Source organism: Bombus pascuorum, chromosome 4, assembly GCF_905332965.1.
Source record: "Bombus pascuorum chromosome 4, iyBomPasc1.1, whole genome shotgun sequence".
NCBI lineage: Eukaryota > Metazoa > Arthropoda > Insecta > Hymenoptera > Apidae > Bombus > Bombus pascuorum.
In genome coordinates this window covers 1,472,661-1,486,028 of record NC_083491.1, presented here as the reverse complement: position 1 = coordinate 1,486,028, position 13,368 = coordinate 1,472,661, and the positions used below count along the sequence as shown (strand labels likewise).

General features: G+C 37.4%; 1 protein-coding gene across 3 annotated transcripts in view; it reads right to left on the bottom strand.

Moving 5' to 3' along the window:
• Positions 1-13,368, bottom strand: part of LOC132906400 (receptor-type tyrosine-protein phosphatase kappa) — a 130,129-nt gene that overhangs the window by 15,126 nt on the left and 101,635 nt on the right. For all 3 annotated transcript variants that reach the window (XM_060958559.1, XM_060958561.1, XM_060958560.1), the window contains one exon: positions 2,707-2,831. In XM_060958559.1, coding sequence (XP_060814542.1) covers positions 2,707-2,831 — 125 coding nt within the window. The remainder of the gene's footprint in view (positions 1-2,706; positions 2,832-13,368) is intronic.

Here is a 13,368-nt window from a genome sequence, read left to right as displayed (position 1 = left end):
AATGAACCGAGCGGAATTACTCGTGACACCGCGTCCGAATTTCATAAATTTCGTTTGCAACTCACCACACACGTACACGTGTGTGTTGCACGGCATATACGATCGTTAATCTCCAGTTATTTCTAGTTGCGCTACGAATTCTATAAGATATGTGTATATTGTGTGTGCGTGCTTTGTTCGAGACGTTATTTGTTCCATTTCCGCAATTGGAATAATCTGGTGTAATCGCGAATTATAAAGCGAAAGACAAAGGAGTCGAACGTCTTATATTAAAAAGTCATGGTAAACCGAAACTTCGTACGACAGTTTATGATAGATAATTACAAATTTGTAGTACATTGAAAGTTTTAAATAACTTTCAGAAATTTCTATACACTTTGCCTGTAAAAAATTACTGTTTTTAATCCTTGCCAACCTCTGGCGGTATCCCTGACGGTGAAAGATATTTAAAACGATACTGTAACGAGTCTGAAACGATACTGAAAACGGAAACTGTAAGGAGTCAGAACGACAACCTATAGCACATGATATATTTTTAAGAAACAAGTGTATAATATAATTCGTAAGAAAAATTTAAAAGATTCTTACAGAAAATAATCTTTAGCAAATTAACAGATTATGAAATAGTTTTATAAATGTACACTCTATATGTTTCATTTTACTGTATAAAAAGATCAATCGACTTGTAAGCTGATTTACGTTCTTAACTACATATGTAGATTAATTTCGTTGTAAAATTAAAAGTCTCTATTTCGATGCTATCGTTCGTGCTGACAATTGGAAAAAAGGCATCGATGACTCAAACTATACATTGCGGGCGATAAAATAGTCACTTGTGCAGCTTCCGAACCGCATTCGATGGATTAGCGTGAAAGAGCGCGAGTGCACTGATAAACGTCGAACCAATTACGATGTTCGGATCGGGCGGGAAAGCAATCGACGATAGTGTCTCGTTGTACATCGTACGATCTAAACGAGACCATAAATCGTCGATGATCGAGGAGATTGCGAGCTACAAATGAGTTTTTAGACACTGCCGTCTCGATAATTTTCTTACGAACCAAGTCTGACAAGGGAACTCGCTACCGAACGCAATGAAATATCGTTCCTCCGATGTTGACCAAAATTTAATCTAGTTCGTTCCATCAACAAGAAACGGATCTTAAGATCGATCTGATAATCGTGAAATTTGACAGACGATAGGCATCGTTCGCTTTGTAAAATTTCTTGTTCCAAGCAGAAATTCGGACTCAAATTAAAGACTGAAATGGTGGACTATATGTTATTACGTATATACCATTTTTATTAGAAAAACGATCGAGTGAGAATACTTAAAAAATGTTACTTCCGAGTAACGATACTTTAAATTTTAAATGGGAACACGTCTATTTTACCATCCCTTAGCAACTTTCGGTATTATGTCACGCTGTTTCTTCTTCGCTGCCGTTGTGTGGACGCTAAGCAGAATGTCAAATTAAACGCAACTCTATTTCGGACGCCAACTTTATATCCAATATCATGGTATCGTAAATTGTATTAGTAGACGGCATAGGTCACAAAGCTACTAAAAGGTACTTTGATGTTTACTATCCTATTATAGGAACTTTGGCTTACAGGCCCTTTATCCTTTAAGTACAGCATCAACGAAACTTCTATTAGTAACTGTATATAATAAAAAGAAAAGAAGGTACGATAAATTGCACTATAAAACGAGGAACGAGAAAAGATGAAAAAATTCATGAAACGTATAATATGGAAAACTGTATAAAATATCTGAAGTACAGTGTTTGTTATAATGCTTAGTAGGTCAAGCAAATTTCTGTCCAGATCCTACTCTTTTTCTCGTGCTCGTTAAAATATGAATTTACACGAATAAATATCCGTTTAATTATAACGAAATGCACGGAGATTAAAACGTGTCGCGATATGTGAAACGATAAACAAGAAAAATTTGATAACGCGAAATTGTACGTGATTGGCAAGTGAAACAAAGTTTCACGGAGGATTCTATCGCGAACCGATTCATCTTGTTCGCCAGCCTGTCGACCGGCAAAAGCCATCCACTGTTCTTGGATGTCTGGCCCAGAATTCGTGCACCAAAATGGCAGTCTAATGAGAAACCGATATCGAGCCGAGTTACTCGATTCCACCACCTATTCTCGGGAGACCGCTTTGTCTCCTAGATGTCGTCTGCCGCCTGTGTCTTGGCTTTCTGCCTATCTTAAGGCACTTTGCACCCTCTCTAACGTCTACAGTCTATAGTCTACACGTATACGTTTCCTCGTTGGAAACGATGGCCTTGCATAATTTCGGCCAGGAGAACGCGTTCCACGTTCGTGTATGGTCCTCTTTGCAATTTGAATATCTCGCTTTAGACCGTAGGTCAGGTTTAAAAATTGTTGATAGTTCCGTTTAGCCCGGGTTTATCGACGATTGAATTTTCTTTAGTAGATCGCATTTCGCGTAACGTTTATCGGTTACCTACCCACGTATCTCGAATCTTTCGTAACGAAAAGAAGAAATCGGAGAAAAATCCTCTTAAAAACTGCTTTCAATCGCACGATACATTTGGAACAACTACGATGCCAGTGTTGCGCGTTGAAGTTATTATTGAGAGCGAGATACGAGGCTGGAAAATATCGAAGCAGCGAGGCAAAGAGGGATGAAGAAATGGAGGGGGTGTAGAAAGGGATTTATTGTCCTCACCTGAAACTCGACGCGGTACAGAACAGGAAACTTTCGACGTAGCTCGCAAAGCTTGGGGAATTGCGAGAGTTCGGTCGGTGCGGACGGCAGGGTGGTGCTCATGCTGCTACCGAGTTCCTCCGTGGCTGCCAACAAAAAAGAAGAGGATTAATGTCGTGGACGTTCGTTCTGCTCCCGCGAGTCGACAGTTTATGCTTGGGAAATTCCTTAACGCCGCAATTTTCTATGACGAAACGCGTTTAAATACACAAACCGAACGCCTCTATTAGCGATTGTATTTTTAAGAATCACTAAAGGTAAATAGGAAATTCGTTCCAAGCTTACGTCGCGCGATGATAACTTTTTATTGATTTTTCTTGATACACGCTGTTATTAAGTCAATGTTAACCTTGTATCGTTTTCCATCAAAACGTACTTTTCTAAGGTTCAAGAAAAATACTTTGACGCGAGCAAACTATGAAAAAGTTTTTATTCGTACGTATATTCCATAAAATTTTCCACGAAAGATCCCATAAAAAGTAAAAGCGTGGGATATTGCGAAATACCATAACTCAAATGCGTACGACGTTAGACACATAGATCGGAGATGTCTACCACTGGATTCACTTGCAACGATAGTTATAAAAAACAATGTCGTAATTCAGCTTGTAACCGTTCACAAAGTACGATCCTTTTGTTTGCCTGAGTAAACAACAAGTTTTATGTGACCGTGGAGCCGAGTAACTTAGCTACCAAATAGAAAGCCACCTAGTTTTAAGTCGTTTTTATCCCAAGAGATCATCGGTTTGGACGCTCTACCCGATTGCGCTAAAAGACTGTTTCGAAACTGGGTCGCTTTGTCCCGCGCCTCTGCGCATAAACATCCCCCGCGGAGTAGAAAATCTCACGAGCTTCCTGGAACGTTGTCACGTCCCAATACATAACTAGTCGAAACTGGAACAACAGCAAACATCGTCGATTTTTGAATCCGTTTCACAACCAATCTCAGCAAAATTTAATAGAACGACGAATTTTATGCCCTCGAGTTCTCGAGAAATCCACCTTTCGTGTATTTATATACGCAATTATCGTTTATTAAATTTTACATCCACGAGTTACCTGGACAAACAAATTCGGTGTACATACCGAATTAAATAAAATACAAACACCATATTTTCCCATGAAATCTCATCGATAGGATACAAAGAGCAGATTACGATCGTAAGTAGCAGCCTTGTGCCACGAAATGGCCAAATTACCATCAAACGTGTGTCTCGCGTTATTTTCGGCAGCGTAAAATAACCACAGCTAGTTTCATCGTCGGAGAACCGTATGTTCGTACGGTTGACCGTGGAAATTCCATGGAATCGTCGAACAGGGAGCCTTTGTTCCCCTAATTACATAACAATAGTTACAAACTTTAACAGCCGTGACACGAGACAAAGTACAGCAGTCTCATTAGCCTTTATCAGCGTTCAATGGCCGCAAGAAAGCCACGATGACACAGCTTCGTTCCTCGTTGCTTCATCTCAACCCCTATTGTCCCCGAGCAACCCCCCGCCCCCTGCCCGCAACTATCGTCGAGAGCCGGGAATAAAAAAGCAATCAGGATTTTAGTCCAGTTATACGAGACGCTTTCCGGTACAAATAGAACGACTAATTATCTCGTTCGGCGTTGAAAATAAAAAGAAGACCCTGCGGCATGGAAGTTGTGTTAATGGAGGTAGTACGGTTTCTTGCTCAAGGTTTTCATCGCAGCAGTTAAGACCGCGCGTGGTTTTGCAAATGGAATATTAGATCGGACAACGGGTGAAACAAACGACAGGGCTGTGTGTAGGAAGAGTTCTTTTTTGCAGATAATTTACAAGGTGGGAAGAAGTTTGCAAGAATCTCATGACATTAATTGCGACGCTACTTCTGATGCTGGATCCCAAAGCTATGGAGTTTCACGCTTTTCGAAATTTACAGCGCGCAGCGAAATTGCGAAAACGACTTGGAAGGAGCGAATTTTTACCATCGGTGACATTAAGGAAATAAAATATTATTTTTGTTAAAAAGCGATTTTAATGCACTGGCTTTGATGTCCAAAATTGAGATTTTTCACTGGCATCTTTTTGAAATCTAAAGAAAAAAGGAAACGATGGGCGTGCGCGTGTTTTGTTAGGAAATAATGGATTTGTTGAGGGTATTTTATAGAGCGTTTTGATTCTTTAGTCGTCACTGCTAATCGAAAATTATACGGAGAAAGAAGTATGTAAAAGGCTCTATATATGGATTGCGATTTTCTAACGAAGATTTCTCTTTAAATTCGTTCATCAATTTTCGATTCTCACAGCAGATCCTAACCACGTCATTGAACTCACGTTACATTCGCTTCTCGTGATTGTACCGCAAGTGCAAGTCAAGAATCGTCCCGACATAAAAGATATAACTTAGAAAAAATGAAGCTGGCACCCCGCTGGGGGTAGCCACCCACATGCTATATTTATTTTTATTTTATTTTATTTTTTTTCACCAATAAAATATAACACTTTACCAAATGTCCATAAGGACAAATTGTAAAAAAACCAAAATAAAATAAAAAAAAGAAAAGACTTACGGTTGCATAAAAGATATAACTTAGAAAAAATGAAGCTGGCACCCCGCTGGGGGTAGCCACCCACATGCTATATTTATTTTTATTTTATTTTATTTTTTTTCACCAATAAGATATAACACTTTACCAAATGTCCATAAGGACAAATTGCAAAAAAAAAAAGAAACGTCCCGAGTCTATCGAAGAGGAATAAATCAACGAATCTTTACTTTCCACACTCTATCTCGAGTAAAATTACATTGCTACAAAAGAATAAAACATATTATTCCGAATTTATATTATTTTATATTACAACATAGTATTACGAACAAATAACAAACGGTTGCCAATATGAAACAATTAACATCGCAATAATACTTGTACGAGATACCTGAAACGAAAGACAGTGACAATACGAAATAAGATATTGTAGGTACGACAGGATGTACAAACATTTCTATGATGTGGGCATCCCACTTTATTTTAAAGGAGAATGGTTCACAGAGAAACCAGAGCTTTACGACCAGAACAAAGTACAAAAATATGAAAGAAGGGAATAAATATTGGAGGAAGGAGGGCAACAAATTGTGTAGGATATCCGAAAGGAATATGAGAACGACGAAACACTTACAATTACCAGAGGACTGTACAGACATGGAAAAAGTAAATTTATGCGTGGGAAGAGTTGTACGAGATGGAAGAGAGGTTGCACGAGTGGTGTAGATTGGTTGAAGAGCATCGTGAGCGCAGGAAAAGAAAGATGAGCACAGGAGACGAGAAACGTAGGTGCAATAAAGTAGAGAATAAACAGAGTGAACAGGATAATAATAGAACGAATAACATAGAATGAGAAATAAGTATTTTCGTTAGAGTGAGAAATAAACATTAGAAATAGAGTTAGGCGTGGAAGGATGAGGGAGATGGACGAACGATGGTACGTGTAATGTGCGGAAGATTATGTAAACCAAGTTCACATTTACGTGGCTTTTTCGAGGTTTTTTCAAACCTTCCATTTAAAGATCGGGGTTAAAATTACTCGTCTGAAACGTGTCGATTCGCTTCATACGTTTCAGTCTTCTTTCAATCAGCTAACAATTTTAAAGACGAGAAGCAAAAGCAGGACGGGTCTCAAATTGTTTCGCTGATAAACATAAATTTTGGAAATTTACCATCCTAAGGCTAACGTGCGATACACGGTCTGATTTAGAGGAACAATTTAATCGAGCCAGGCTTCTTCTATCGTCGCAGCATTAATTCCCTCAACTTTCGATCTACTCGGCACCCGTGTCCACCGACGACCGCTCGTTTATAGGGTGGAACATCCCATTCGAAGCCGTAACGTCGATGAATTTGCCTCGACAAACAGTCGCGAGTTTACATTTTTATCCATCGTCGTAACGATCGATACGCGGGATCGCTGTGCGTCCAATTATTCGCATAAATCGTTCGACGTTTCGTTGCTCGTGTCTGGAACGAAGTACCGTACATCGGTTTTTGCGGTTAGAAAATTGCTATGCGACAAACCGTACAGAAAATGCGTCTTCCAACTGTAAGCTTACATCGTGAGCTTTGAGAATAAAATCACGGTGTTTGACATTCTTTCGGGGATTTCAGTTTGAAGATTTGTGATCGAACAATATTCTATCGAACAATAATATTGAGAAATTTAACAAACAATTTTGAAATTCTCATCGACATTGGAATTACAATGAACACGGTTGTGAATATGGTAAATGAATAAAATTCGACCACGTAGCATTCTGTACCTCCTATCGACAAATATCTAAAGCGTCCAAGTTGGATCAAGCATGTGAATATGGTAAATGAATAATATTAAAAATTACAATGTTTCAAATTTTTGCCAAGTAATATTGGATTAATTCGACCACGTAGCATTCGGCGCCTTCCTATCGACAAATGTCTAACGCGTCAAAGTTGGATCAAGCATGTGACTATGGTAAATGAATAAAATTAAAAATTGTAATGCTTTAAACTTTTTGCCAAGTAATATTGAAATAATTCGACCACTTAGCATTCGGTACCCTCCTATCGACAGATGTCTAACGCGTCAAAGTTGGATCAAGTATGTGAATATGGTAAATAAAAATAATATTCAAAATTACAATGTTTCAAATGTTTTGCCAAGTAATATTGAAATAATTCGACCACGTAACATTTGGTGCCTTCCTATCGACAAATGTCTAACACGTGAAAGTTGGATTAAGCATGTGAATATGGTAAATAAAAATAATATTCAAAATTACAATGTTTCAAATGTTTTGCCAAGTAATATTGGAATAATTCGACCACGTAACATTTGGTGCCTTCCTATCGACAAATGTCTAACGCGTGAAAGTTGGATTAAGCATGTGAATATGGTAAATAAAAATAATATTCAAAATTACAATGTTTCAAATGTTTTGCCAAGTAATATTGAAATAATTCGACCACGTAACATTTGGTGCCTTCCTATCGACAAATGTCTAACGCGTGAAAGTTGGATTAAGCATGTGAATATGGTAAATAAAAATAATATTCAAAATTACAATATTTCAAATGTTTTGCCAAGTAATATTGAAATAATTCGACCACGTAACATTTGGTGCCTTCCTATTGACAAATGTCTAACGCGTGAAAGTTGGATTAAGCATGTGAATATGGTAAATAAAAATAATATTCAAAATTACAATGTTTCAAATTTTTGCCAAGTAATATTGAAATAATTCGACCACGTAACATTTGGTGCCTTCCTATCGACAAATGTCTAACACGTGAAAGTTGGATTAAGCATGTGAATATGGTAAATAAAAATAATATTCAAAATTACGTTTCAAATGTTTTGCCAAGTAATATTGGAATAATTCGACCACGTAGCATTCCGTGCCTTCCTAGCGACAAATGTCTAACGCGTCAAAGTTGGATCAAGCATGTAAATATGGTAAATGAATAAAATTAAAAATTGTAATGCTTTAAACTTTTTGCCAAATAATATTGAAATAATTCGACCACGTAGCATTCGGTACCCTCCTATCGACAGATGTCTAACGCGTCAAAGTTGGATCAAGCATGTGAATATGGTAAATGAATAAAATTAAAAATTACAATGTTTCAAATGTTTTGCCAAGTAATATTGAAATAATTCGACCACGTAGCATTCGGTACCCTCCTATGGATAAATGTCTAACGCGTCAAAGTTGGATCAAGCATGTGAATATGGTAAATGAATAATATTAGAAATTACAATGTTTCAAATGTTTTGCCAAGTAATATTGGAATAATTCGACCACGTAGCATTCGGTACTCTCCTATCGACAGATATCTAACGCGTCAAAGTTGGATCAAGCATGTGAATATTGTAAATGAATAAAATTAGAAATTACAATGTTTCAAATTTTTGCCAAGTAATATTGGAATAATTCGACCACGTAACATTCGGTGCCTTCCTATCGACAGGTGTCTAACGCGTCAAAATTGGATCAAGCATGTAAATATGGTAAATGAATAAAATTAAAAATTACAATGTTTCAAATTTTTGCCAAGTAATATTGAAATAATTCGACCACGTAGCATTCGGTACCCTCCTATCGACGAATGTCTAACGCGTCAAAGTTGGATCAAGCACGTGTCAAGGTACACGATTAGAGGGTGGTTTGGAGGGGTTAGCACCGCTTGAAAGTCACCACGGTGTTTCGAAGAGGCGGGTTAAATGACCTGGCTCGCGAACGTTTGCTCTTTGTACCGTGTCATTCACAGGTGCTACCGAAATAATACCAAACTCTGAGCGGTCGTTTCGCTCTCGAATTTCCAACCCGTTTAAAGCGTAGCCCGTCCCTCTGGACGCGTTTCGTGGAACGATACGTTGACGTTCCGGTGAAACTGTCAGTGTCGTGAGTGGAATTGAATAAACTGTTTGTAAGTGAATGAGTGGTTGGACGTACTGCAATTGTAATTGCAAATCGAGGGGATATCCTGCCTCTTGGCGACAATAAATTTCATTCGTTTCTCCGATACGCTTTGTACCGAGAAACGCTTCTTCGATCTTCCACGAGGATCCTTTTCGGTGATTTTTCCAAGGAAACAACATAGTTCTCTCGAGATGAAAAGATAAGTCGATGAATGGCGAGAAGCGAAAGAATTTAACGATACCATCGGCAACGACGAATTACTTTTTCTTCTTCGTTGCGTTTCTCTCTCGACGATGTTACCTAATTGCCTTTTGCCTTTCTCGATTCTCTAGCTGCCTCGATAATCAGCCATTTTCCATTGGCCGCGTTGCTTCTTTCAGACGCTCGTTAAAATGAACGGACTCATTGCTCGGTGTTCGTGATCGTTCGTTTGAAGCGGAATGGATGGAAATCGTCGGTTGTGCTTTTGGTTCGTTTGGTCCATGTTAATTTGAATTTTCTACTCTCGTGTTTCTTTGTTTTCAGATTATGGTTGGCGAGGTCGGTTCGTTTAAGAGCGTGTCAAAACTTTTTCCTCTTCCAGTTTCCCCGTACGCTTATTATTTACAAAAAAGAAAAAAAAAAAAAAGAGGAAGACAAAACGATAACAGAAACACCTTGGCTACGTTGTATCAAATAATTCGATCGATTAAACAACAATATCAATGATACATAGTTTTCTATATAATCGTATGAAATATCGTTGAAACATATCGTTTAGAAATGTTTGAATAGAAAATATTATTTACGGCAAATATAGCGAATAAACAGGATTAAGCGCGAATAGAGAGTTTGAAACAGTTCAGAGAATTCAATATTCTCGCATTTGAGCGAAGAACACACAAAGTTCGTTCCTCTTGGTGTCCACGTGGACGCAATTAACTGACTCGTCCTTCAAGAGTATCAAATACTTGTCCAAAACTAGTGCAAAACTAGTAACAGCATTACCATCCAAACATCCAAAAGTTTCGCCAACTTCCATTAAACAATCATCAAACTCGTTTATGAAAAGCTTTCGAAATCAGCAAATCCAAGCGAAATTAGGACTGCCTTTCTACGTCGTAAAAACTCGCGGTTAGTTCCCGCAAACGTAATTACAATGGAGGAATTGAATGTCGTGTCCGACACAGGCCATCCATTATCACTATCGGGAAGTTTGCCAAGTAAAGAATCGAAAGAGAAAAAAATAAAAGAAAGAAAGGAAAGAAGAAAACTATGTTGCCTGGACTTTTTCACTCGTCCGCTTCCATACGTACGGTATAGTTTCGATATAACTAGCAAAAGTTTCGTATATTCGTAGGTTTGCGGTTCTTCGAAATACGATCGTGATTTTAATAGCAGGTACGTTGCGCTTTGTTCCGACGTTTCGTGAATATACCGGTTCTCTTCTTCGGGGCAGGCCTGAAACTGTTTCAGTTACCGCAAATTGCCTCAAAGAAGCCCTAAATTACCTTCAATTAATCGCAAAACGTCGGAACAAAGGGCAACGTGTCGTTAACCCTCTGTCTGCAAATTTATTTTTCCTGACGTCGTCTGTATGTTGGGTCGTTTAAGCCCATGCATTTTTTAGGTTTCTAAAAAATCTCCAAAAGTTCTTGAATGCTCCAAGTTTACAGAATATCGTCCAATAGCTTCTATTGCTACGTGTTGCTTTAATTTTTTTTTAAACAAAGGAAAATTTAAACAAAAGTATGGGAAAAATAAAAAATTACTTAAAAATGTTAAAAAGCACAAACCCAAAGAAACACACCTACGCGTATCATCTAATGTACGTACATCGCGATAGTTGGAAATATAAAATCCACGCATTATTGGATTTTAGTATAGAAACTGGTAGAATTATTAGTGGTTTTGGAAAAGTGTCTTTCTTCCGCAAACGTGTTTTTTACAACAGTGCTCCTTCGTACAAACGTGAAACGAAATCTGTGAAATGTCGCGGTGTTTCTCAAAATTCGACGAAATAATATAAAACAAAACGACGTTGTGCGTTTATTATTTTCTCGTGAAACGAAAGAAACTTTTCGGACAACCTGATATTAGCACATACAGAGAAGCAAATTAAATTTGATAAATTTGTGTTAAGGTTATCTGATGTAAGTGGATATAAAGAAACGCGTGGATAAATTATAAGGTATTGTAAGTATATATATATATTGTGAATATTAAAGTACAAAGTTTTTTTTTATTTTTATTTTGGTTTTTTTACAATTTGTCCTGAAGGACATTTGGTAAAGTGTTATATCTTATTAAGAAAAAAAATAAAATAAAAATAAATATAGCATGTGGGTGGCTACCCCCAGCGGGGTGCCAGCTTCGTTTTTTCTAAGTTATATCCTTTATGAAAGTACAAAGTGTGGAATACAATGTAAGCTGGTCTGTAAGCTAGCAATGTTACCCTGAGACTAAAAGAACCCCGAAGCCAACGTCGCACATGTATCGCTTATGGTCTGTCCTCGACGCATTCTTTTGTCTATGCGCTGTCGATGGCTTCGGTGCTTGAGAAAACCGAAGACCAGACGTAGAGTTTTCTTAGAAGTGGCGACCACTTCAACAATTTGATAATTATAAAATATTCCTAGCGAAGATGCTCAATGACCAAGGTAACGAGTGCAAGAGTTCCGCTATATTCTTTTTATCGAAACCACGCCAGTGATGGATCTTCTTTTCATTTCATTTTTCTCAGTTTAATCGTCCGTAAGTTTGCTCGTCCTCGATCGTTCTTCCACTTTTTCAATGTCATTTTCGTTCCAAATGTACGAAGGTGAATGAATATATCCTTTGTTCCCACTGATAGCGATTAATGTAATTAGATCAAGTGCCTTTGAGAAGTGGAGATGCTACACTCTATTTCGGTCAGGCTCAAAAGGCCAATTGCGTGCGAATACAATATTTTTCGGAGAAATTCTCCCCCACTGTCATCGTATACGTCGTGCTTAGGAATCTTTATCCTTTTTTCGAGGAGAAAAGTAGAAAATATTACACAGTGTCCGGAATTTATCGTTTAATAAATGTGTTTTGTAATTTTCGAAATCTTTAGGTCATTGTAATATAAATATAACTCCCGATATTTGCCGATTATTATTATATAATATTAATTATTTTACCTTTCAACGTTAGACTACTACTACATACTTTTATGTACAGTTTTCGTATCTAGGAAATGAATTTATGAACAATGGAAAATTCAATTCTCTTCGTGAATTTTCTACTTGCATCTTTCACCTTGGTTGTTCGATAGTAATTTATAATTAAACTAAACTATTGTTCCCATTATAATATTATACTTTTTTCATAAATCATATAGGAGATAGTCAGTTTTGTCAGACAAACAATCAGACAGAATATCGTTTATCTTTAATCTTTTAACGTCCACCCCTATTCCTTCGCTTTTCCCTCAAAGTAGATTTCATACGAAATTACCAAGAGCACTACGCATGTATAAACTAAAATTCCCTACTATGCTCACAGTATTAAACCCTTTTACTAACATTGTTCCTTTGAACTCAACGTGGAATATGAAATTTCGTTATATTCTCCTTAACATTTCATACACGTATAAACTTTCATTTTTTCAAATATACACGAAGCACAATTTTTCAAACGAATCAATTATTCGTTCGATTTGATTCTTCGAAGAGAGCAGAAACGTTGTAGACATTAATTGACTTTTCATTGAAAATCCCGTCAATAGCGTCCCGATTTCTAATATCGTAAAATGAGAATGCGTTCCAGATATAAGATTTATGGAAACGATATTACGAAGCGTCGTTTCAGTTTCGTATTTCACAGTCGATCGATACGATCATGTGGAATACGGTTGTCAAGAGTGAGCGCTTCATTATATCTCGCAAGATCGCCGACACAGCAACCTTTCATCTTTGTTTGGTGACACGAGTCAGGGGATTTTCATCTTCGACCTTCCACCAAGATAGAAGCACGTTTCCTTAGAAGAAAGAGCCAATTTTTGTCGTCAAATGGATCGCACAAATTTCTTTTAAGACGTTTCCTTGTCGCGATACAACAAATTGTTAATATACGCGACCTGATTAACCCAACGTAACTTCATTTATGCGACGAAGCATCGTATAGCTTACTGAATTTTTTCAAAAAAAAATTTCAATTCTAATATAAATCTATAAAATCTTTCATCCTTTTTTTATAAAT